This window comes from Lepidochelys kempii, chromosome 1 (assembly GCF_965140285.1).
Source record: "Lepidochelys kempii isolate rLepKem1 chromosome 1, rLepKem1.hap1, whole genome shotgun sequence".
Taxonomy (NCBI): domain Eukaryota; kingdom Metazoa; phylum Chordata; order Testudines; family Cheloniidae; genus Lepidochelys; species Lepidochelys kempii.
This window is the reverse complement of record NC_136380.1, coordinates 216673192-216695924: the sequence shown is the minus strand read 5'-3', so window position 1 is coordinate 216695924 and position 22733 is coordinate 216673192. Positions and strand designations below refer to the sequence as shown.

Sequence of the window (22733 nt, the reverse complement as noted above, 5' to 3'; positions counted from 1 at the left end):
CTGTCACAGCGTGTCTGACACAGATGTATATAAGCTGCAATAGCTGCATGCCAGGAAAGGCTTTCAGGGAACATTGCTGCACTGTAGAGATCTCTGATTTGGGTTGTCTTTATAAATAGTGAGGAACCCTCGTGCTCCTGGCAGTGAGGGTCACAAGGCAGTGACCTGAGTCAAGTACAGCATGGACAGCTGCTGAGCGAACTGCTCCTTCCATCCCTGCAATGGGTCTCTATCATGACCTAAGACATCACACGCTTCCCTACCCCTGGGCCTCCACACAGCTCTTGTCATGCACCTGGACAGCGCCCCCAGCATTATGCCGATAGACAATACTGGTGGGTGAACTCCCTGGTTTTCTTAACAAACCACTATTGTCCCTACTGGGAAATACAGTTAGTTTTTCGTCATGGTAATGTTGCTTCCAAGAGGCGGATTCACTGCTCACCTCGGCCATCTGGAGTCTGGGGGACGTCATTCAAGGCAGGCTCCTCCACGTTATCGTAATCCAACTGAGACCCCTCTGGGGAAACTCCCTCTGGAACAGCAAACACCACACTCAGCCCATGGCACCAGCAGCGTCTCTTCAGTGCAAGTGGCCCTTCTAACTAGAGCTGTTTGTCATGGCATGTGAGAGGGGAAGTGGCAGGGGCCCATGGGGAGAAGGGCACAAGTCAGAGAACTACAGTAAAACAGGAGTCCCAGAAATAACAAGGGGCCAATCCAGTCCCTGCAGAATCCAACAGCAGCTCTTTTATATGTTTCAGTGGGAGCAGGATCTGGGTTGTGCTGAGATAACAGGTTGGAACACGGGCACTGCCAGGCCAGAGCCGGCCTGTGTGAATCCAGCGGATCTCTGCAGACAGGTTTGAATTTTCCTGTTTCACTGGGGAGGGGAACCTCCCCTCTGCAGGAATTAAAGCTCCCACTGGGAGATCACTGGCCTGATCCTTTGTGAGCTCCTGCTCTCCATTAGCCTTTCAGGCAGCCCAGGGCTCAGCTTGGCAGCGCTCCAGCTTCTCAGCAGAACTGGCTCATCTGCTCAGTGTCTCCCGCACCCAGCCGCAGGTTAAACTCCCACAGAGCCCAAATCATGGACTCTTTTGAGAGCAGCTGGGGTAGAAATGACACCCTGTTTATAATTAGAGATGGGGCCAGGCCTGGAAGTTCAGGTCCAGGATTTTGCTTCAGCGACAGCTGCCAGCCCCAAAACTGAGATCCGAAGCTGGGGTCAGAATCTGCAAATCCCCCCTCCCACAAAGTTCTGGTGGGTTTGGATCAGTGAGTTGGGCTGAGCCCATCTGTAATTATAACATAGGACAATCTTATGTGAGCAACAAGGGTGATGTCGTGGTGGGAATCTGCTATAGACCACCGGACCAGGGGGATGAGGTGGACGAGGCTTTCTTTCGGCAACTCACGGAAGTTACTAGATCACAGGCCCTGGTTCTCATGGGAGACTTCAATCACCCTGATCTCTGCTGGGAGAGCAATATAGCGGTGCACAGACAATCCAGGAAATTTTTGGAAAGGGGAGGGGACAATTTCCTGGTGCAAGTGCTGGAGGAACCAACTAGGGGCAGAGCTCTTCTTGACCTGCTGCTCACAAACTGGGAAGAATTAGTAGGGAAGCAAAAGTGGATGGGAACCTGGGAGGCAGTGACCATGAGATGGTCAAGTTCAGGATCCTGACACAGGGAAGAAAGGAGAGCAGCAAAATTCGGACCCTGGACTTCAGAAAAGCAGACTTTGACTCCCTCAGAGAACTGATGGGCAGGATCCTCTGGGAGAATAACATGAGGGGGAAAGGAGTCCAGGAGAGCTGGCTGTATTTTAAAGAATCCTTACTGAGGTTACAGGGACAAACCATCCCGATGTGTAGAAAGAATAGTAAATATGGCAGGCAACCAGCTTGGCTTAACATTGAAATCCTTGCTAATCTTAAACACAAAAAAGAAGCTTACAAGAAGTGGAAGATTGGACAAATGACCAGGGAAGAGTATAAAAATATTGCTCGGGGATGCAGGAGTGAAATCAGGAAGGCCAAATCACACCTGGAGTTGCAGCTAGCAAGAGATGTTAAAAGTAACAAGAAGGATTTCTTCAGGTATGTTAGCAACAAGAAGAAAGTCAAGGAAAGTGTGGGCCCCTTACTGAATGAGGGAGGCAACCTAGTGACAGAGGATGTGGAAAAAACTAATGTACTCAATGCTTTTTTTGCCTCTGTCTTCACGAACAAGGTCAGCTCCCAGACTACTGCACTGGGCAGCATAGCATGGGGAGGAGGTGACCAGCCCTCTGTGGAGAAAGAAGTGGTTCGGGACTATTTAGAAAAGCTGGATGAGCACAAGTCCATGGGGCCGGATGCACTGCATCCGAGAGTGCTAAAGGAGTTGGCAGATGTGATTGCAGAGCCATTGGCCATTATCTTTGAAAACTCATAGCGATCGGGGGAAGTCCCGGACGACTGGAAAAAGGCTAATGTAGTGCCCATCTTTAAAAAAGGGAAGAAGGAGGATCCTGGGAACTACAGGCCAGTCAGCCTCACCTCAGTCCCTGGAGAAATCATGGAGCAGGTCCTCAAGGAATCAATTCTGCAGCACTTAGAGGAGAGGAAAGTGATCAGGAACAGTCAGCATGGATTCACCAAGGGCAAGTCAGGCCTGACTAATCTAATTGCCTTGTATGACGAGATAACTGGCTCTGTGGATGAGAGGAAAGCAGTGGATGTGTTGTTCCTTGACTTTAGCAAAGCTTTTGACACGGTCTCCCACAGTATTCTTGCCAGCAAGTTAAAGAAGTATGGGCTGGATGAATGGACTATAAGGTGGATAGAAAGTTGGCCAGATTGTTGGGCTCAACGGGTAGTGATCAATGGCTCCATGTCTAGTTGGCAGCCGGTATCACATGGAGTGCCCCAAGGATCGGTCCTCGGGCCGGTTTTGTTCAATATCTTCATAACTGATCTGGAGGATGGTGTGGATTGCACCCTCAGCAAGTTTGCAGATGACACTAAACTGGAAGGAGAGGTAGATACGCTGGAGGGTAGGGATAAGATACAGAGGGCCCTAGACAAATTAGAGAATTGTGCCAAAAGAAATCTGATGAGGTTCAACAAGGACAAGTGCAGAGTCCTGCACTTAGGATGGAAGACTCCCATGCACCGCTACAGACGAGGGATCGAATGGCTCAGCAGCAGTTCTGCAGAAAAGGACCTAGGGGTTACAGTGGACGAGAAGCTGGATATGAGTCAACAGTGTGCCCTTGTTGCCAAGAAGGCCAATGGTATTTTGGGATGTATACGTAGGGGCATTGCCAGCAGATCAAGAGACGTGATTGTTCCCCTCTATTCGACATTGGTGAGGCCTCATCTGGAGTACTGTGTCCAATTTTGGGCCCCACACTACAAGAACGATGTGGAAAAATTGGAAAGAGTCCAGAGGAGGGCAACAAAAATGATTAGGGGACTGGAACACATAACTTATGAGGAGAGGCTGAGGGAACTGGGCTTGTTTAGTCTACGGAAGAGAAGAATGAGGGGGGATTTGATAGCTGCTTTCAACTACCTGAAAGGGGGTTCCAAAGAGGATGGATCTAGACTGTTCTCAGTGGTAGCTGATGACAGAACAAGGAGTAATGGTCTCAAGTTGCAGTGGAGGAGGTTTAGGTTGGATATTAGGAAAAACTTTTTCACTAGGAGGGTGGTGGAACACTGGAATGCGTTACCTAGGGAGGTGGTGGAATCTCCTTCCTTCAAAGTTTTTAAGGTCAGGCTTGACAAAGCCCTGGCTGGGATGACTTAGTTGAGGATTGGTCCTGCTTTGAGCATGAGGTTGGACTAGATGACCTCCTGAGGTCCCTTCAACCCTGATATTCTATGATTCTATGATTCTATGATTGATTCCTCTCTCTCTTGGGGACAAGAGACTAGCCCTGCTGGGCACTGACGCCTCCACCCAAAGAGACTGACCCATCTCCTCCAGCTCCTCTCCTGGGGAGGTCACTGGGAGCCATTCAGTGTGCTCAGGAGATGGTCACATGTTCCCATCCTGAGATTCTGACAGAAATCCTGTTCAATGGGATGAGACCCGACTGTGTAAAATGGGAACCGTGTGAGGGGAAATGGCTGTGATTGCAGAAAGTGTCATAGAAATTCATTTCTCTGCCCAGATTTGGGTCTCTTGGCCTGAGTCTGCCCCTCCCCCATTACCTTGTTCTGATCCAGGATCATTTTCCCCCTCGCTGTCCCCGGTGTAATACTGCAGCTTCGTCACTGAATCATCTGAATAGGAGACTGGAGAGACGAGAACCAAAAATTCATCACAGTGAGAACAGCACAACTGTGGGACTGGGAACACATCCGGGGCCTGGAGCAGGATTTCCAGTCTCAGTCTATATCTTCCTCTACAGGACATGGTGACTCACAGCAACTCCGAGTAGTGAGAGCCTAACACAGACTCCCCAAGAGAAATCTCCATGTTATTGTGGTAAATGTGACTGAGGGGATGATACAATCTGACCTGAAGGATGCTGTGGTGAGTGAAAGGCCCGTCTCTGGCTGCTGGTCCAGGGAAGTTCCACAATTCTCCTGGCCTCCTCAGCCACAGAGGGGACTCCTCCTTCTTAAGGGTAAATACCCACCTCCCCCATGAATCAGTCGATCAGCTCTCCATGGTGTTTCCAGATTAAACCAAGAAAGGCCCAAAGCAGAGTCTGTGATTCATAAATTTGTTCGTCTCTAAGGTGCCACAAGTACCCCTTTTCTTTTTGTGATTCCCTGTAACCATCTTGGCAATGATGCTGGGAGATGCCCTGAGCATGTTCTCAGAGCTCCACCACAGCACAGCCCTTGGGCAGGATGTTCCCATCAGACATTGAGACAAAATGGCACTAAGGAAAAAAGGGCCGGGACTCAAAGTCATGAGGCTCTCCTGGGCTGATCTCTCTGCTCTGGGGGCAGGAGGGAGCTGACACAACAGACCAGTGGCTGTGGTGGGAGGGGGGCAAAGAACATCCCCTGCTCCAGTGCTCCAAAGAAGTTTTCAAATGATAGTTTAGCCTGCCCCAGACAGTCCTTTCCTGACCCCTCACTGGTTACACGCCAAGGCTGCAGGACGAGCAGATGGGAAATTAATTGTCCCTAGAACTGGGACACTCAGTGTTTGGTGGGAAGGAAATCCATCTCCCTCAGTCTACATGAGTAACTGCTGGTCTCACCACAGACCCAGCTCCCACAGCTAGAGCTTGGCAAAAAAACCAGGTGGTTTGGTTTTCTGACCATTGCGGGGAAAAAGCAAAACATAAGATTGTTTTGAGTTGAGCCCAAAATGACTTTTTTTTGGCAATTTTTGGGAAATGCAAAAGTAAAAAAAAAGTTTAAGGTTGAATGAAACCATTTGGTGTTCTTTTGGACATTTGTTAATTTTTGTTTATTTGTTTTCTTTCCGATAATATTAAAGGAAATTTCTAATGGAAAAGTAATATCCAATTGAAAAAAACAAAATGTTTTCTTTCGAAAGTGTGGAAATGAAATGAATCGTTCTGTCTGTATTTGGAACAATTGGGTGAAATCGACAGGAATTTGTGAAATGTTTCGGTGTCTCTGAATCTGCATTTTTCACCAAAACATTTCGCGATGGAGACTTGTGCCCAGCTCCAATGACAAGCTCACAGGGCGGAAGCTGCAGTGATTTAACTCTGGGTCAGGGCCTCAGATGGACAGGGCGTTAGATAGCTGCTCCCTGTTAAGAGTGAGACCCACAGACCTGAGCGACTGAACATCTCCTGCTTTTTTCTCAACAGGTTATAATCAATCTCCTCGTACACGGCCTCAGAGAAGGGATCCAAGGGTCTTCTGGAGCCTGAAAACAAAGGGCAGGGTTTGCACAGGGTCATTGAAACCAGAGATGGGAAACACTATGGGATCATCCAGCCCCTCCCCGTGGGCCCAGTGTGAGCCTGAACCCTACCACACATTCCGAGTGCTGGAATTTAAATGAGCCAGGTGACAGGATTTCTTTCCACAACAGCCCTTTGATGATGCTTCCCAGGGCTAATTCGCTGTCAGGAAGCTTCCTCACATTCATCTTAAATGTTTTTTAATCTCATCTCATTATTTCTGGCTATTCCCCTTTGGAGCAGCTTAAATAATTCTTCCCCCATGCAGGTGTTTCTCTGCAAAATGGTGAGAACCTCTTTTTTTTCATCGAGTTTAAGGCCAGAAGGGACCATTAGAACATCTAGTCTGACCTCCTGTATAATACAGGCCACTGCATTTCACCCAGATACCCCTAGGTTTGAGCCGAAAGATGCACTTAGAGTAAAGCATTTCAGTCCTCAGGAGAATAAACTCTTTTGTGCCACAGGCAGAAAGCAGGAGTGAGTAAGGTACCACGAATGCCCAAGGGTCCCGCAGTGGCAGGGAACTGATTACTTGAGAGATGCCTTGATAATCCTGGCAGGTGATCCACGCTCCATGCTTCAGAGGAAGAGGAAAATCCCCCAAGGTCCCTTTTTGCCAATCTGACCTGGGGGGAAATTTCTTCCTGACCCCAAATCTGACAATTGGTTTGACCCTGAACATGTGGAAAAGACACACCACCCACCTATCTTCGAAAGAGGTTTCTCTGTATCACCTCAGAGGACTGGTCCAGCCCATCCAGTGACACATATCCCTCTGTAGCTAATGTCTGATGCTTCAGAGGAGGGCAAGAAACAAAACGAAGCAAAACAAAACACAAAGATGGGGTCTTCCCAGAATTCCTTCCTGACCCCTGCAGGAGACTGGCTGAAGCCCTGAAGCATGAGATCTGATTATAGTCATTGTCTTACTGCAAAGTTGTGACTGTTACATGTATGTTGATGGCAGTCCCATCCTCTATCTTCTTGCCAAGGAACTGGTAGCTAATGTTTGTATAAAGTGTGTTATAGATATAAAATCCCCGACAAGTGCCAGCTTTGAGTACAAGACAGTAAAATGCTCCTTTCCCACACTTTTCCTTCCGAAGATTGTCTTTTCTATTGGATCACTCTCTTCACAACTATTTACCACAGCTCTGTTTTTATACACCTTTTTTCCTTGACAATATTTCCAATTTCTCTCGGTCCCTTTTCCATGATGTCTCTCCTCATGATATTCAGATCCCCTCCCTGTGGCAGATACTGCAGCTCCAGGCAGTATCTTTGGGAATCACTGTATTAAAGCTATGAATGGTTTATGTTCTACTGCATGTCGGAGGGTTACCACAGCTCCTCCAGGAAGAAAAAACACCGTGTGTGTGTGTGTGTGGGGGGATGATTAAGGTGAATCACTGAGATTGTAAACAACTCCAGAAAGGTAAAAACCTTCAGGGTGGTTTATGCAGACTGGTTCAAACTGGGTTACCAGAGACCAAGAGACAAAGGAGGATGTCTGATATGAAAGGCTGAGTTTAAAAAGACTCAGGGCCTTCATTTTGATTCTGCAATGGGCAGGACCTTCTGTCCATGGGGATCCCAACACTGAATCGTTAAAGGGATGTTGGTCTACCAGGCTGCCCATGGGGAAGATGGGTGAATTCTGGTATGTTCAGCAAGTGTGGAGGAATTTTTATTGTTTTTAATGTTTTCTCTGTGACACTTTTATCCTAGGAATAAGGTGTAATCTGCTGAGAGAGAGCTGAGTGGTAACTTGTAACTGCTGGCAATGCCCTGCTCATAGCCCTTGGGGAGAAAGCACAGCATGGGGGCTGGCCTGTAGGCAGACTGGTTTGCTGGGGGTATCAGAGTGGAAGGCAGGGGGCTGTGCAGTCTTAAAACCCCCTGGCCGCAAGGAGATGGGACAGGGGGTTCCCACCCAGAGACAGGTGATGGGAGGAGGCCTGAGTAGGCATTCCTGGAGTGGATCACTGGAGGGTGGGCGGGGGGATACAGATGCCGTTTCTCTGAAACTGTAAAGGTCCCTAGCCAGTATCATCTCCAGATTTCATGGCTGGGCTGTTCCACTGCCAGACAGTTAATGAAATATTCAATGAGAGAGGCGTTAACAGGCACCCTTGGCCACCCCACCCAGCCTGGTATCGCCCCTCACCCTGACACCCTGCAGCCCCCCTGCTATTGCAGAAGCATTTCACATAGTGACACCAATCAGGACCCACCTCTGCGCTGTGCCCTGGCACTTCGCACCTGCGCCCCCAGGATGATTAAGACCAGGCAGAGCAGGGCCCCCAGGATAATGCAGATGACCACGGGCACCGTGACTCTCCCACTGTCGGTCGGAGGGCGACGCGGGGGAGCTGGATGGAAATGAACAAGCGACAGGGAGAGATGAGTCTGTGAGAGTCGTGGGAGCCCACGAACCTGTAGTATGTGGGAGGTGACTTGTTTGTTCCCGGGGGGATCCTCACCTCTGAGAGTCCCTGGTTGTCTCCAGCTGTCACCTCCACAAACTCCCTCACAGCAGTACCTGGCCTGTTTGTTAGTGATTTAGGGCCCAAGTCCCTTGTGCTCTGTGCAGCAATGAGGACTCTCATAACAAACCAGCACAGTGGGGCCTGTGATGATGCAGGGGCTATGTGGGCTGGTGCCTGAGCCAGTCTGACCCCACAAAGGTTCCACCCCTCAACATCCAGGATGCTCCGGCACACAGGAGATGGGAGGGCCTGGTCTGGGACCAAAGGGGATGGGTGGGCTAAACCATCCTTCTCTCTGAATATTACAGCATGTAGCAGAAACATCTCCAGTCACTCACCTGAGCAATTCACGGCAGCATCTTCCTTATGACCACAGTTGCTTTCACCCCAGGGCTTGGCAGGACAGTCCCAGAGAGATGACTCTGTCCCTCTGCAATTCAACGTCTCCACCCAGATGGGACCAGTCCCCTGGCCGAATGCAGCCTCGCCCGGGGCAGATACAGCAGATCCACAGCCCAGTTGTTTACACACAACGTTCGCATCCGCCATGTCCCAGGAGTCATCACAAACTGTTCCCCATGAGCCACGGTACCAAACCTCCACTCTCCCCAAGCATCTGTCCTCTCCTCCCACGATGCGTAATTTCTCCTGGTCTAGAAATGCAGAAACCTCACATGTTACTGGGACAACTTAGGGACCAAGAGGGAGACAGTGAGAAGCAGAGATACCTGTGCAGCTGGGAGAGTTCGGGCATTCGGCAAACAGGGTCTGAGTTGGTTTTGGTTTTTTTCCTATGGAGAGAAAAAGCTGAGGTGAATGCACTGGGTTGTGTGTGTGAGGTGGGAGTAGAATTTATCTGTATTTTAACCCCCTAATTTCAGCACTGTCTGAACTGAAATGTGAACGTTGGGTCATTTAATACCTAATTCATTTGCTATTCATCTGTTAGACACACAAGCCGACATGCACCCAGACTTGTGGGGGATTCCAGTTCTGACCCAAACTGCACAGCCTGGGTCCATCTCTGATTGTTCATCCCTAAAGGATTAATAACCACAGAGCTGCCTCATGACGGTCTCTAGGCAGAGGCTTTTCTCGGCTCTCAGACTACCTTATCGCAGTGTCCAACACTGGTCTCTTTTAAAATTAATTGATTAACTTCCATGTTTGTTGTTAGTCAGACAAATGCTTATTCTTATAAAACATCATGAAAATATGTTTGTATCTTGTGTTGAGAATTTAAATCTGCCTACACTGAGATGTGAACAACAACAAAAGTTCTATCCTAACCTTTCAATTAATTAAACTCATCGTTTACATGTGGGTTTGCACACGCGCATGCAGGTAGTTTCAGAATTACCAGTGCACGAAATATGGGTCTCTTCTGCTCGGTTATCACACGACTTTGGATCCCAACGGTCTGACAGGCACTGCCAGAGGGAGCTGTGCTGCTCACTGCATGCAACGTGGTCCAGCCACCTGGGACCAGAACCTGCTCCATATTCAAAGTCACTTGCAATCTGCCCTCCGTCCCCACAGTTCAGCTGTTTGCAGACAATTGCTGGGGTGACTCCAGACATCGCATTGGAGCAAACGCTGCCCCACGTCCCGTTGTAGAAAACCTCCAGCCGCCCAGCACAGTCACTGTTGCTCACCAGCCTCAGATCTGTGAACTCTAGAAGGAAATGCAGAAAAAGGGAATTTAAATCATTTGATTCTGAAATGAACTGGGGTGTGAAGAGTGAAATCCCAGCGATTGCTAACGATCCTATGCATCATTCTGCAGGAGCAACGGCTTGAGAACCACTCCAAGAGTAAGAGACTCTTTTAGACACTACAGGCCCCTTCGAAATACAGTGGGCATCTCTGGAAGGCCACCATTTACCAGCAGCTATATACAGATTGTAATAGATAAAGGCTGGGGAGGATTGTGACACTGGCAGTCCAGATGCCAGCTCTTGCCCAGGCTGCAGGCCTTGGCTGAAAACTTACAATCTCATAGCTGGAGACCAGGCAGGGTCACATGTGTGTTAGTTTTGCTGAAAACAGGTATTAGTCTTGGAAGAATTATTGAGTGTTTAGACTTTATGAAATGCTGGTTAGTTGCTGCTGGCATTAATCTCACTTGTAATGTCTGTGGTCCATGCTACAAGAACATATGTAAGTTTTGCTTTATAACTGAAAATGTTTGCTCTGAACTTGTGAACTCAGGCACGGGAATGATCCCTGCCGCCCATCCCCTGCATGTAGTACATGCAGAAGGTCTTATCCCATTGCTTTGAAGGCTGGAAGAGGGAAATAAAAATAATAGATGGGACGATTTTTCATCTTTGTGGCTGTTTGAACTGTGACAGGGCTAAAGAAACCAATCCGAAGCCCGAGACCTCAAGGGGTTACCCCTGGGTCAGCGCTGAAGGACATTTGGACTTGACAGATCACGACAACTCTGTCACTCCGAGGATATAAATGGTAACTCATTTGTGTGTAGGTGATTGCTTGCTTTAACCGTGTAAACAACCCTTTTATTTCTTTTTCCTAATGAATAAACCTGTATATAGTTTATTACAGGATTGGCTACAGGCATTGTCTTTGGTGTAAGATCCAGGGTACCAAGTGATCTGAGTAAGTGGCTGGTCTCTTGGGATTGGAAGAAACCTGAATGTGATGTGATTATCGGTGTAAGTGACCACTTATCCCTAAGTCCAGTTTGTTTGGGTGACAATAGCCTGGAGAGTCGAAGGGGACGGTCTGTGACTCCATGGTAAGGTAGATACAGTGATCCAGGACTAAGTTCCCTCTGAGCTGCGTGGCCATGTGGACGCACAGAAGGCTATCAAAGGCCGCATAGGCACCCAGCCACAGGGGCCTAGACTGGAGAGGCACCTCTTCCTCAGCCCCAGAGCTGCCGCAGTGGGGAGACGTGCCTCTCCCCTGGCCCCAGGCTGCTGCAGCAAGAGAGGCCTTGGGGGAGTCCTCTCTTCCCGCTGCAGCCCCAGGGCAGCCAGAACTACAAACCCCTCATCCCTGGCCCCACCCCAGAGCTCGCACCCCCAGTCAGAGCCCTCACCCTGTGCACAGCCACCCTCTGCCCCAGCCCTGAGCTGCCTCCCACACTCTGAACCCCTCAGCCCCAACCCCACCACACATCACCTCTAGACTGGTGCACAGAACAAAATTCATTCCGCACATGGATGTAAAAATTAGAGGGAACATTGGTCCAGGAGTTCACATCTGTTACAGGCTTGGTGAAATCTACTTATAGAACACACCAGCAGTTTGGGGTATTGCCTTGTTTCTCACCATCTGCCCTGAGGTGGGCACTCAGTGCTGTGAGCCTCTCCAGACAGTGTGACAGGGATCATGAGATCAAATAGTCTGACCTTCTGTAAAACAGCTGCATAGAGCCTAATAACTTGAGTTTGATGTAAGCATAGCTTCCAGAAAGGCATCCAGTCTAGACAGGAAGACTTCAAGAGATGCAGAATGCACCATTTCTCCGGTAGTTTGTTCCGATGGTTAATCATCCTCCCTGTTAAAAACCTGGGCCTTATTTCTGATCTGAATTTGTCTGGTTTCAGTTTCTAGCCATCGACTCTTGTTCTGCCTTTCTGCATTAGATTAAAGAGCCCTTTAGGAAGTGGTATGTTCTCCTTGTGAAGGGACTTATGCCCTATAAGCAAGTTACCTCTTGGTCGTTTTGATAAGCTAAACAGATTCAGCATCTGAAATCTCTCACCGTAAGGCTTTTATTCATCAGATCACTTTTGTGGCTCTTCTCTGCTCCAATTTTTGTGGACATAAGAACTGGACACAGTATTCCAGTATCTGTCTCACCAGCACCATGTACAACAGTAAAATTTAGTCCCTACTCCTACTCACTACTCCCCTGTTTATACATCCAAGGTTCGCCTGAGCCCGTTTTGCCACACATGGCACTGGGAGCTCATGTTCAGTTATTTCTCCACTAGGACCCTACATCCTTTTCAGTCACTGCTTTCCATGATACAATCACCTTCAGATACCTGAGATGCAGCCTTCTAGCATTAGGGAAATCTTTCAATATCTCCAACACCTCTGGGTGGGAGCTGAGGACTTTCTAATGGTGACCTTGGTAGGTAGTTACACAAGGGAAAGGGAGGCAGAGACAGTCAGTGACAGTGTCTGTCTCAGCAATCTCCTTAAACATCTGCCCCCTCCATTTAATCCCCTGGTAACCAGGCTCACGTGAGCATTCCCAGAACAGACCTGAGCAGAGAACTCCCGCGTCCTCTTTGTGTCTGCAGTTGTGCTGGCCCCAGCCCCCGGAAGGACACGCCCAGAGATCGGATTCCTTCCCAGAGCAGTTCACGTCGTCCAGCCAGATCTGCCCGGATCCTTGCCCATAATGAGCAGAGACAGTTGCATTGATGGCACGTCCACATCCCAGTTGTTTGCAGACGACATCAGAATCTGACAGATCCCAGGAATCATCACAGACTGTCCCCCAGCTGCCATTGTAATAAATCTCCACTCTCCCGGCACAGCGACCTGTCCCATTCACCAGTCTGATCTGCCGGCTCCCTGCAGGGATAGATCACAACTGTTAATATGTATTTTTCTACTGAACAGAAAATGTTTGTAAGATTTGGAAATGAATCACCTGAGCAAAAGACACTGACGTCCTCAGCAATTCCTGCCTGGGCTGTCTCAGACGTGGAGATGTCACAGAGAGTCAGACGAGTCTCATTTCCTGCACACTGGACCCTTCTCAGCCCCACAGGGCCCGTTCCATTCTCAGACTTCAGGGGGGTAAAAACTTTCTCAGCGACTCCACACTGGAGCTCCCTGCACACCACGCTGGCATCATTCATGTCCCACTGGTCATCCAGCACTCTGCCCCACACACCACGGAGGGAAATCTCCACTCTCCCATCACACCGGCTCTCTCCATTCAGAAGTCTGAGTGATTCAGAGTGACCTGGGCTCAAGAGAGATGGGAAATTCACTGAATAACACTCTCTCTTACACATTAGAAATAATGGACATGAAATTGTGGACTATTTCTCAATAAGAAGGTATAAGCCAGTGATCAGAGTGTGTCACAGTGGGAAAGAGAACCACCTCTGTCAGAAGACACTTATTCCTGTGAATCTATAAGTGGAAGGTGCTGTAAGGATTGTAAAACTCTGAGCTTGACACAAGGGCTTGCCAACGGACTCTCTAAATGTGTGAGCGAGGGAATTCCTGCAGATTACTGATTGGGAAAATAGTCTCTGTGTGTGGTGGTGGAATGGCTGCTGAGGTTTATAGTCACTTTATCCAGGCTTAAATGCCTGGAAGCCAGTGAACGGTGTCTGCACAAGCACTTAGCAGGTGGGTCGTGAATGATTTAGGCAAGTTTGCCTTGAGGGAGTTTGGCCAATGGAAGGGCAGGGTTCATGGAGGTCAGGAACAGGTTATTATTGGTAAATTCCCTTAGTTCCCTCTGATCTTTACTCAGTAGGTGGCAACTTTCTTGGTTCACCTGGGTCCAGTGTTAGATAGTTCCTGGCACTGGTGGTTCTGACTGGAGCTGTCCCCTGAACTATGGTGTCATCTCTGAGTCTAACGTGAGATTCCAGCTGATCAATTCATAGCACAAGAAGCAGGTTGTGTGCAGGGTGGGGAAGGGGACGTGCTTTGTTGGTGAATATTGTGACTCCCTTGCGATGTGAATCTCAGTCTTTGCGTGTATCTCAGAACCAGAGACTCTGATTACAAGGTGGTAAGTTAGGAATTACTCCCCGAGTTCAGAGCCAGGTGCAGCCAGGAGAGACTGACAATGTTAAAAGACAACAGCAGAGTCAGTGCAGGGCACACCCACTGGCTGTGCCGGGTACAGTATGTACTAGAATGGCCACCTGACGGGTGCAGTGTGTGCGCACTGGGTCCAACCAGCTCAAGGATCTTGGTAGCCAAATAACATTTCAAGGCGAAGAGTGAAATCCTGGCCCCACTGACGACAATGGTAAAACCTCCATTGACTTCAGCGGAGCCAGGAGTTCACCCTAAGACTGGACCAGGAGACTGCCTGCATGCAGCTAGTGTAGTGCAGGGGTGTAGCCATGCGTGGGCTGTGGCCCACCCAGTGATCATCCAGGCCCACCCAAATCAGGGCCGGAGCCCCCCGAATCCACAGGCTGGGACTCCCACCCCCAGCTCGGTGTCCATCAGTCTGGCTGCATCTTTCTCCTGTTGGCGCCGTGCGCTGCTTCCCTGGTCTCTGACCCCAGCACTAGCCCCGCGTGGGGTGTGCCTCGTGAGGGCAGGTCTGGGTGGGGCTAGTGCTGGGGTCAGAGACCGGGGCAGCAGCTCCCGGCACCGGCAGGAAAGGGATGTGGCTGGGCTGACGGACAATGAGCCAAGGTCAGGAAGGGTGAGTAGAGCTCGAGCCCTAGTGGGACCCCACTTTCCCCAAAAGGCACGCCTAGGTGACCAGATGTCCCGATTTTATCGGGACAGTCCTGATATTTGGGGCTTTTTCTCATATAGGTGCCTATTACTTCCCACCACCTGTCCAATTTTTCACATTTCCTATCTGGTTACCCTAGGCACGCCCCGCAGCCTGTGTGCCCCGGGCAGCCTCAGCTTTGGGTGCCTGCTGAGCGGTAAGGGCCGGCTGGAAGGGGTGGAGGGAGGAGAGCCCCCCTTCCTCCTATCCCCTTCCCAGGGCACCAGATTCCTCCTGCACCCCAACCTCTGCTCCTCCCGTCACTGCCCACCCCCGAAAGGTGGGGCCCACCCAAGTTTCCTGTCCTAGGTATGCCACTTGTGTAGTGTGAGGGCAGAGAGTAGATCTGGGGCTTCCCGAGGAGGCTCATGGGTATAACTGGGTACCACAGCCCCTAAGGAAGGCCAGATGGGATCATGGCAGATGGAGGTCGTATGGAAGGGACCAGGTGTTTTTCCTTAGATGGGATTCTCCTTCCAGCAATTGTAGGGAGAAATCAGCATCTTCATGTGCTGAGGAGTTCCCTCCGAGAACCAGGGTCTGGGCTGGGTAGCTAGTTAGGAGAGGCAGGGCAGGGCTGCAGGGAATTCAGGTTGGAATGCCGGTAGCAGCCTCTGTGAGAAGCAGGAGAACTGCCAGGTGAATTGCCCCCAAGGTACAAAGTTATCAGTTGTAAAGAGGAGAGTAGACGTCTGTTGAGAATTCTGGGCAGGGCCACATAGGCTTAGTCATGGTGTGTAACGGCACCAGTGACCCTGGCCTCTGTGGAAGCCAATCCTGGAAGCTACGTGTCCATTATTAGGAAGAAGGTTGAAATCCAGGGCTTCTGCAGTAGGTTTCTCTGTAAAGATCCCAGTTCCAGCCAGGCAAGAAGCCCTATGGAGACTCTGTTCATGGATCTGAAGATGGGGCAGAGAGGGGAGCTGAAACTTCATTAAGCAGGAAGGGTCCCTGTGGTGAGGGGAGAAGCAGATGATCACAATGGCCTTTTTGGGTCTTAAAACTCTGTGGATCTATAGACCCATAAGACGGGCTCCATTTAGGCACAAGGGAACCTGATTGGCTGGCCATTAAAATTAATTTTCTAGTGAATTATTTTCCTGCAGGGCCTTGGCCACTTTGAGTGCCCAGGATGGATAAATCAGGGTTGTGCAGCATTAGGCTGTTGCTTGTATGACCCCTGCCTCATTCACTTTAGAAACTGGAAGGCCTGTGGAGAACAAGCAGGGGAGCGCAGGAAGAACTAGGGTGCTCTTGTTAAGAGCAGTGACCGTCATTCAGTAGAGCTCAGTTCTGTTCCTGCCTCTGCTACAGACTTCACAGGTGATACTGAGCAGGTCTCTGAAGCCAGTTTTTATGGGGTCTGATTTGCAGAAGTATTGAGTATTCACAACTGCTGCTAGGCTCAAGACAAGATGTGGCTGCTCCGCTCTTCTGCAGTCAGGCAGCGAGGTTGGGTGGAATGAGCACAGGGCTGCAAGTCAAAACACTGAGATTTATCCTGTCTCCGCTGCTGACTTACTCAGTGGCCTTTGGCAAGTCACTTTGCTTTTCTCTCTCCATTTCACCATTTGTAAAATGGAGCTGTGACATTGCACTCTGTACGCTTTTGTGAAAGTATGCTGATGAGTGTGAATATAATGTAACTGAAATATGCTTCATGCAAAAGGTCTTTTGTAAGGTATCATTACAAAGCTTATAATCTACTGAGTGTGGTCATCCTATTTGTATAAATGTATCACTCGTGTATCTGAAACTAGAAATTTGAAATATAACTCTGAGGTCCTATTGTAGTTATGCACAGTGTGGGCCATTCATGATGGTTTGGGATATTAATGGCTCCCATTAACCAGGACAATCCACTGTAGATGGCTCTGTTTTACTTCTAAATCTTCCTGTATGCTGGCAAGCAGGTAATGAAGTCTTACAGTGACATGTGATCATGGCACCTAAACTCGAATCCACCTTTAACCTGGTGCTTTTCCATTGAAAAGGAGGGGTGGGAACCCAGAGAGGAACAAAGGATTCCCGCCTTATGCAAATAAGATATATAAGTGAGTGGAACAGAACAAAGGGGGCGGCCATCATGAGAAATCCCCTCGCTACCACCTGAGCTGGAACAAGGGCTGTACCAGGGAAAGGATTGTGCCCAGACTAGGTAGGCATCCAGTCTGTGAAAGAAACTTATTGAAACATCTCTGAGGGTGAGATTTTATCTGTATTCGGCTTAGATTTGCATGTTTTATTGTATTTTACTTGGTAATTCACTTTGTTCTGTCTGATACTACTTGGAACCACTTAAATCCTACTTTCTGTATTTAATAAAATCACATTTTACTTTTTAATTAACCCAGAGTATGTATTAATACCGGGGTGGGGAGGCGGTAAACAGCTGTGTATATCTCTCTCCGAGTGTTATAGGGGGTGGACAATTTATGAGCTTACCCTGTATAAGCTTTATACAAGGTAAAACGGATTTATTTGGGGTTTGGACCCCATTGGGAGTGGGCATCTGAGTGTTAAAGACAAGAACACTTCCTAAATTGCTTTCAGTTAAGTCTGCAGCTTTGGGGCATGTGTTTCAGACCCTGGGTCTGTGCTGGAGCAGACTGGCATGTCTGGCTCAGCAAGACAGGGTGCTGGAGTCCTAAGCTGGCAGGGAAAGCAGGGGCAGAAGTAGTCTTGGCACATCAGGTGGCAGCCCCCAAGGGGTTTCTGTGATCCAACCTGTCACGGGAGCTAATAATAATACTTATCCAACTACTTCCCTGGAGTTTGGTGAGGGTTTATTAGTGTCTGGAGAGTACTTTGAACACATAAAGCGCTGCAGAAATGGTGAGTACTCTGGAGAATCAGGCCCTGAGGGTCTCAGGTTGCTGCCCAATCACCCCAAATAAGTAGCAGGTTGGGAATTTTGGCTTTAATCGTTGTAAGTACAATTTTCAAAGGCAGCTAAATGATGTAGGAGCCTAAGTGCCATTTTCTGAAGTGACTTAGGCAGCAAGAGGGGGAAGTCTGTATGGTTCTTGGGCTCCTATGTTACTAGAAAAAATAGGATTTAAGTCTCTAAGTCACTTAGGCCTTTTGAAAATGTTATTCTTGGGCCTCTAAGTGCCTAAGTCACTTTTGAAATGGACCTCATAAGAGTCTGCTCTCTCCTTGGGTGTTATGAAGACCAATTCATTAATGTTTGTGGTGCATTCGCACACTACTGTAATGAGCACAATAGAAAAGCCAATGAAGAAATGAATAATTCTGTATTCAGTGCAGTGTTTGTACGGTCTGTAGAGTGAATAAGGCCCTGGGTCACAGGTTGAATGATGAGGATAAAAAGAAATATTTTACAGCTCCTCCATCCCCTGAGCACCATCCTCCCTGTGCACTGAAGGAGGCAGGAGCTGGGGGTAGGTGAGAATAATAGAATATGTGCATGCAATTGGACTCTATCATAATATATATGCAGAAGGGAGGGTGGGGGACTGAATTAACATTACATAGATAACCTTAATTCTGGTATTTTCTAATTCTTGTGCCTTTGGCTTTGACTAAATGAACTAAATAATGCTGTTTATTTTTTTTTATTTATTTTTATAAAAGCTAAATATTAGAGTGGGTCAACAACCCAAAATTTTTCCTGTGATGTTTTTTGAGTGCAGTATTTCAATTTTTAAACAGATCTGAGATACTGGGATGTGGAAATGGAATGAAAATTTTTGTTTAGACTCTAAGTAAAATATTGATTCATTTCAACTTTTGGAAAATGAAACATTCCATTTTCCTTTCCAGTTTTTGATGTACAGGTTTGCCACTTCCACCCCCTTTCTATTTTTTCACACAATCAGACTATTAGTATTGGAAGAGACCTGAGGAGGTCATCTAGTCCAATCCCCTGCTCATCTTTTCTTCCACTGTAAAAAGTTAGAAAAAGGTAAAAATGTGTAAGAAAGTAAGAAAGCAGGGGAAAAAATCTTTGGAGTTTTTTCAGTTGGAAAGGTTTGAAAAAAGTTAAAAAAAACCTAAGTGAGTGAAAGCACTACTTTCTCTGTGGTGAGCTACCAAAAATACCCCCAGGAACTCACCTGAGAGAAGGGAAATGCTGATTTTCAGCAGTTTATAATTCAGCCAAACCGGGAAGGAATATGACTGCACTAGGAGAAGGCAGCTCTCTGGCCCGTGCACTGACCCCTTCCCAAATTGCAAAGGCTCCAGCCATCAAGGAAGGTGCGAGAGCTTCTCAAGAAGGTGCCGAGAATATTTTATGATAGAAAGTGTGAGGCAAGCTCCATATTAGGAGTCACAACCAGCTCCCCCTCTAATTACTATTGGAGAAGGCTGGGGACAGTGAATCGGTGACATTGATGTAACCCGAAGGGCAAAGTGCTGCCCCTGCTCCGCTGCCCGGCGTCAGGACAGAGTTGCTGATGTTTTTACTGGAGAATCCAGGGCTTTCCCCAGTCACAACTGTTCTTTTGTGATGATATTATTGATTTAAATGTTACCTTTAATACATTTACTATTATTTTATGTGCTTTAGGATCTAGCTCCCCTTCCCCTTGCTGTGTCCTGAGGTCCCCCTGCTCTGGGGCAGCATCACACACTGAGGGGCAGGTGTCCTTAATCCAGCATCTCTCTTGCACTTACCTGAGCAAATCACACCGGCATCATTGTCGTGTGAGCACTGAGACGCCCCCAGGGCAGTACCAGAGCAATGGCTCAAATGGGTTTCAGTCCCTTTGCAGTGAAATGTGTCTGTCCAGACAGAGCCAGTTCCTTTCCCAAAATACCCTCCTCCTGGGGCTGATACAGCGAATCCGCAGTCGAGCTGACGACAGAGAACGTTGGCGTCTGGCAAATCCCAGCGTGAGTCACAGAGGGTTCCCCAGGCACCAAGAACCTGGATCTCCACCCTCCCTGAGCACGCTGTGCTGCCGTTCACCAGCCGGAACCCTGTGTGCCCAGGGGAGAAGGGGTTTAGAGAGGGAGCATTTAAGATATTTTATAGCAAATAGTAAAAGAAAGAAAAGGAGGACTTGTGGCACCTTAGAGACTAACCAATTTATTAGAGCATAAGCTTTCATGAGCTACAGCTCACTTCCTCAGATGCATATCGTGGAAACTGCCGTTATGCACGATATGCATCTGAGGAAGTGAGCTGTAGCTCACGAAAGCTTATGCTCTAATAAATTGGTTAGTCTCTAAGGTGCCACAAGTCCTCCTTTTCTTTTTGCGAATACAGACTAACACGGCTGTTACTCTGAAACCTGTCAGTAAAAGAAAGGAAAGTCAGGGGCACTTGATCCCTTTCTCATTATCTTGGCTTGTCTGGAGTTTTGATACAACCCTATCAAACCCAGATCCCTACACAGTTAGATCAGTACATTGCTTCACTATAATCTAGAATACACAGAATTGGGATTTTAAAGACATTGTGCTGAATTCTTACGTGAGCATATGACACCAGCATCATTTGTGTGTGAGCATGTCTGATTCGCTTGTGATATCCTGGGACAGGAGAACAGGAGAGACTCATTCCCCACACACCGAAATTCTTCAGTTAAGATCAACCCTTGTCCTTCTCCAAAGTGACCTCCTCCTGGGGTAGATACAGCTATTCCACACTGTAGTTCATTACAGATAACGTTGGCAACTTGGAGGTCAAAGTGTGCATCACAGACTGTGGTCCATGTTTTTCCATGTTTTATCTCCACACGTCCTGAGCAGGCACCGTCTCCTCCAACCAACTGGGGCTTAATGTGTCCTAGAAAGTCAATGAAGGCTGAAAATTATAAAGGGGGCTTTGGGAGTTGGAGTGCTCCACTGGTATAAAACATTACCTATAAGCTCATTCTGGGTCAGTGGCAAAGTGAAGGCAGCAATACAAATAAAAAGGCAATATATTTAAAAAAATGGAAATAGTGGGAATTAGAGCAAATCAATATACATTAGAAGTTATTATATGAAGAAAACTGATAAGGGAAGCTAAAGACATCAGGATAAAATCCGTGACTGGGAGAACTATGACAAATAAGGAGTTTTTAAAGTTTATTAGGAACAAACAAACAAACAATTCCTAACAATGCTATAGGCCCATTAGAAATGGAGATGGTAAAATTGTCACTAATGAGGCAGAAAAGGCAGAGGTGTTCAATACACATTTCTGGTTTTGGACAGCAGCAGGATATCTATTCATATCTCTGAAGAGGATGAATCTCTCTCCAATCTATTGGTACCTAAGGAACATGTTAAATGGCATTTTTCAGGGATCAACATTTTTTTCACATCAGCAGGTCTGAATAGCTGATAAAACCACAGAATAATAGAAATGTAGGGTTGGAAGGAACCTCAAGTGGTGATCTAGTCCACCTCCTCACACCAAGGGAGGTTTAAGTATACTTAGGCCACCCGGACAGACGTTTGTCTAACTTGTTTTGCAAAGTCACCAATGATGGGGATTACACAACCTCCCTACATACCCTGTTCCAGTCCTTAATTATCCCTATAGTTAGAAAGGTTATTTTTAATATCTAATTTGAATCTCATTTGCTGAAATCTAAGATGATTGTCTAGTCCTACCCTTGGTGGATGTGGACAACAATTGAGAAACAACCTTTCAGTCATTTCAAGGCTCTTATCAGTTCACCTCTCAGTCTTCTCTTCTGTAAACTTACAATTCTTTCAACATTTCCTCACAGATCATGTTTTCTAAACCTCTTACTCTGTTTGTTGCTCTCCTCTGGGCATTCTCCAATTTGTCCTTATCTTTCTTGAACAGTGATGAGCAAAACTGGACACAGTACTCCAGCTGAGGCCACATCAGTGCTAAGTAGAGTGGGAAAATTACCTCCTGTGTCTTACATATGACTTTCTTGTTAATACAATTCAGAATGACATTTCCCTTTTTCACAACAGCATCACCCATTTCAGTCTGTGATCCACTTTTACCCCGAGATCATTTTCTGCAGAACTGCTGCCTACTCAATTATTCCATATTTTGGGGTTTTTTGCATTTGCTTTTTCCTTCCTAAGTCTAAAGCTTTGCACTTGTCTTTCGTGAAATTCAATTTAGTGATTTCAGACCAATTCTCCATTTTATCTAGATCGTTTTAATTTTAGATTTAGTTGGGGATTGCTCCTGCTTTGAGCAGGGGGGTGGACTAGATGACCTCCTGAGGTCCCTTCCAACCCTGATATTCTATGAATCTATGATTCTATGATTTTGAATTTTAACCCTTCCTTCCAAAGAGCTTGTGACCCCCCTCTCAGCTTCATGTCATCCACAAATTGTGTCAGTGTATTCTCTACTCCATCATCCAAGGCATTTATGAAAATATTGAATAGTACCAGATGCAGGACAGTGTTATTTTTTATTTATCCATAGGAACACAGCAACCACAGGGAAAAGAAGAAAGCAACTGACAGCCTACAGGTCTATGTCTTACCTAAAGCTCAGCTTTTCCCTCAAAACCTGGGCTGACTCAGCTTATCCCAGGAACCCCTGCCTCTGGGGATTGTGTTTCAGTCTCCTTCCCTGCAGACCCTGCCTCACCCACTCTGTTCCTCAGGGCTCCCCTGTTAACAATTCCCAGGCTCTCTGTTTAAGATTTCCCACCTCAGGGGCCCATCCCAAGGAAGGGGGCTTGTGCTCAGCTTGGGCAGATGCAAAAGCTCAAAAGCCCTGACACCTGTATTGTCAGTTAAGTACCAGTAACTGGGTTCTGTGAAACCATTGTCTGCCGTCCTGGGACATGTGGCGAGCTCAGACGGGGGTTGCCCTTTGAACCCCTGAAGGAAATGTGAAAATAGCAGTAAAAGGAACTGAGGTGCACGTAATAGTCACAGAAATACAGATATAGCCCATGTTTGCAGGGGTCATAGTA

At 47.6% G+C, this 22733-nt stretch overlaps 1 protein-coding gene across 1 annotated transcript in view; it reads right to left on the bottom strand.

The window, feature by feature from the left end:
* The window catches only part of LOC140898841 (antigen WC1.1-like), a 43264-nt gene that overhangs the window by 1884 nt on the left and 18647 nt on the right, over positions 1 to 22733 (bottom strand). The window contains exons 3-13 of the mRNA XM_073313347.2: positions 20295 to 20614; positions 19498 to 19807; positions 13027 to 13344; positions 12633 to 12947; positions 9748 to 10062; positions 9116 to 9178; positions 8726 to 9040; positions 8133 to 8318; positions 5763 to 5858; positions 4208 to 4291; positions 446 to 535 (exon numbers count right to left, since the gene is read on the bottom strand). Of these exons, the coding sequence (XP_073169448.1) occupies positions 446 to 535; positions 4208 to 4291; positions 5763 to 5858; positions 8133 to 8318; positions 8726 to 9040; positions 9116 to 9178; positions 9748 to 10062; positions 12633 to 12947; positions 13027 to 13344; positions 19498 to 19807; positions 20295 to 20614 (2412 nt within the window). The remainder of the gene's footprint in view (positions 1 to 445; positions 536 to 4207; positions 4292 to 5762; positions 5859 to 8132; positions 8319 to 8725; positions 9041 to 9115; positions 9179 to 9747; positions 10063 to 12632; positions 12948 to 13026; positions 13345 to 19497; positions 19808 to 20294; positions 20615 to 22733) is intronic.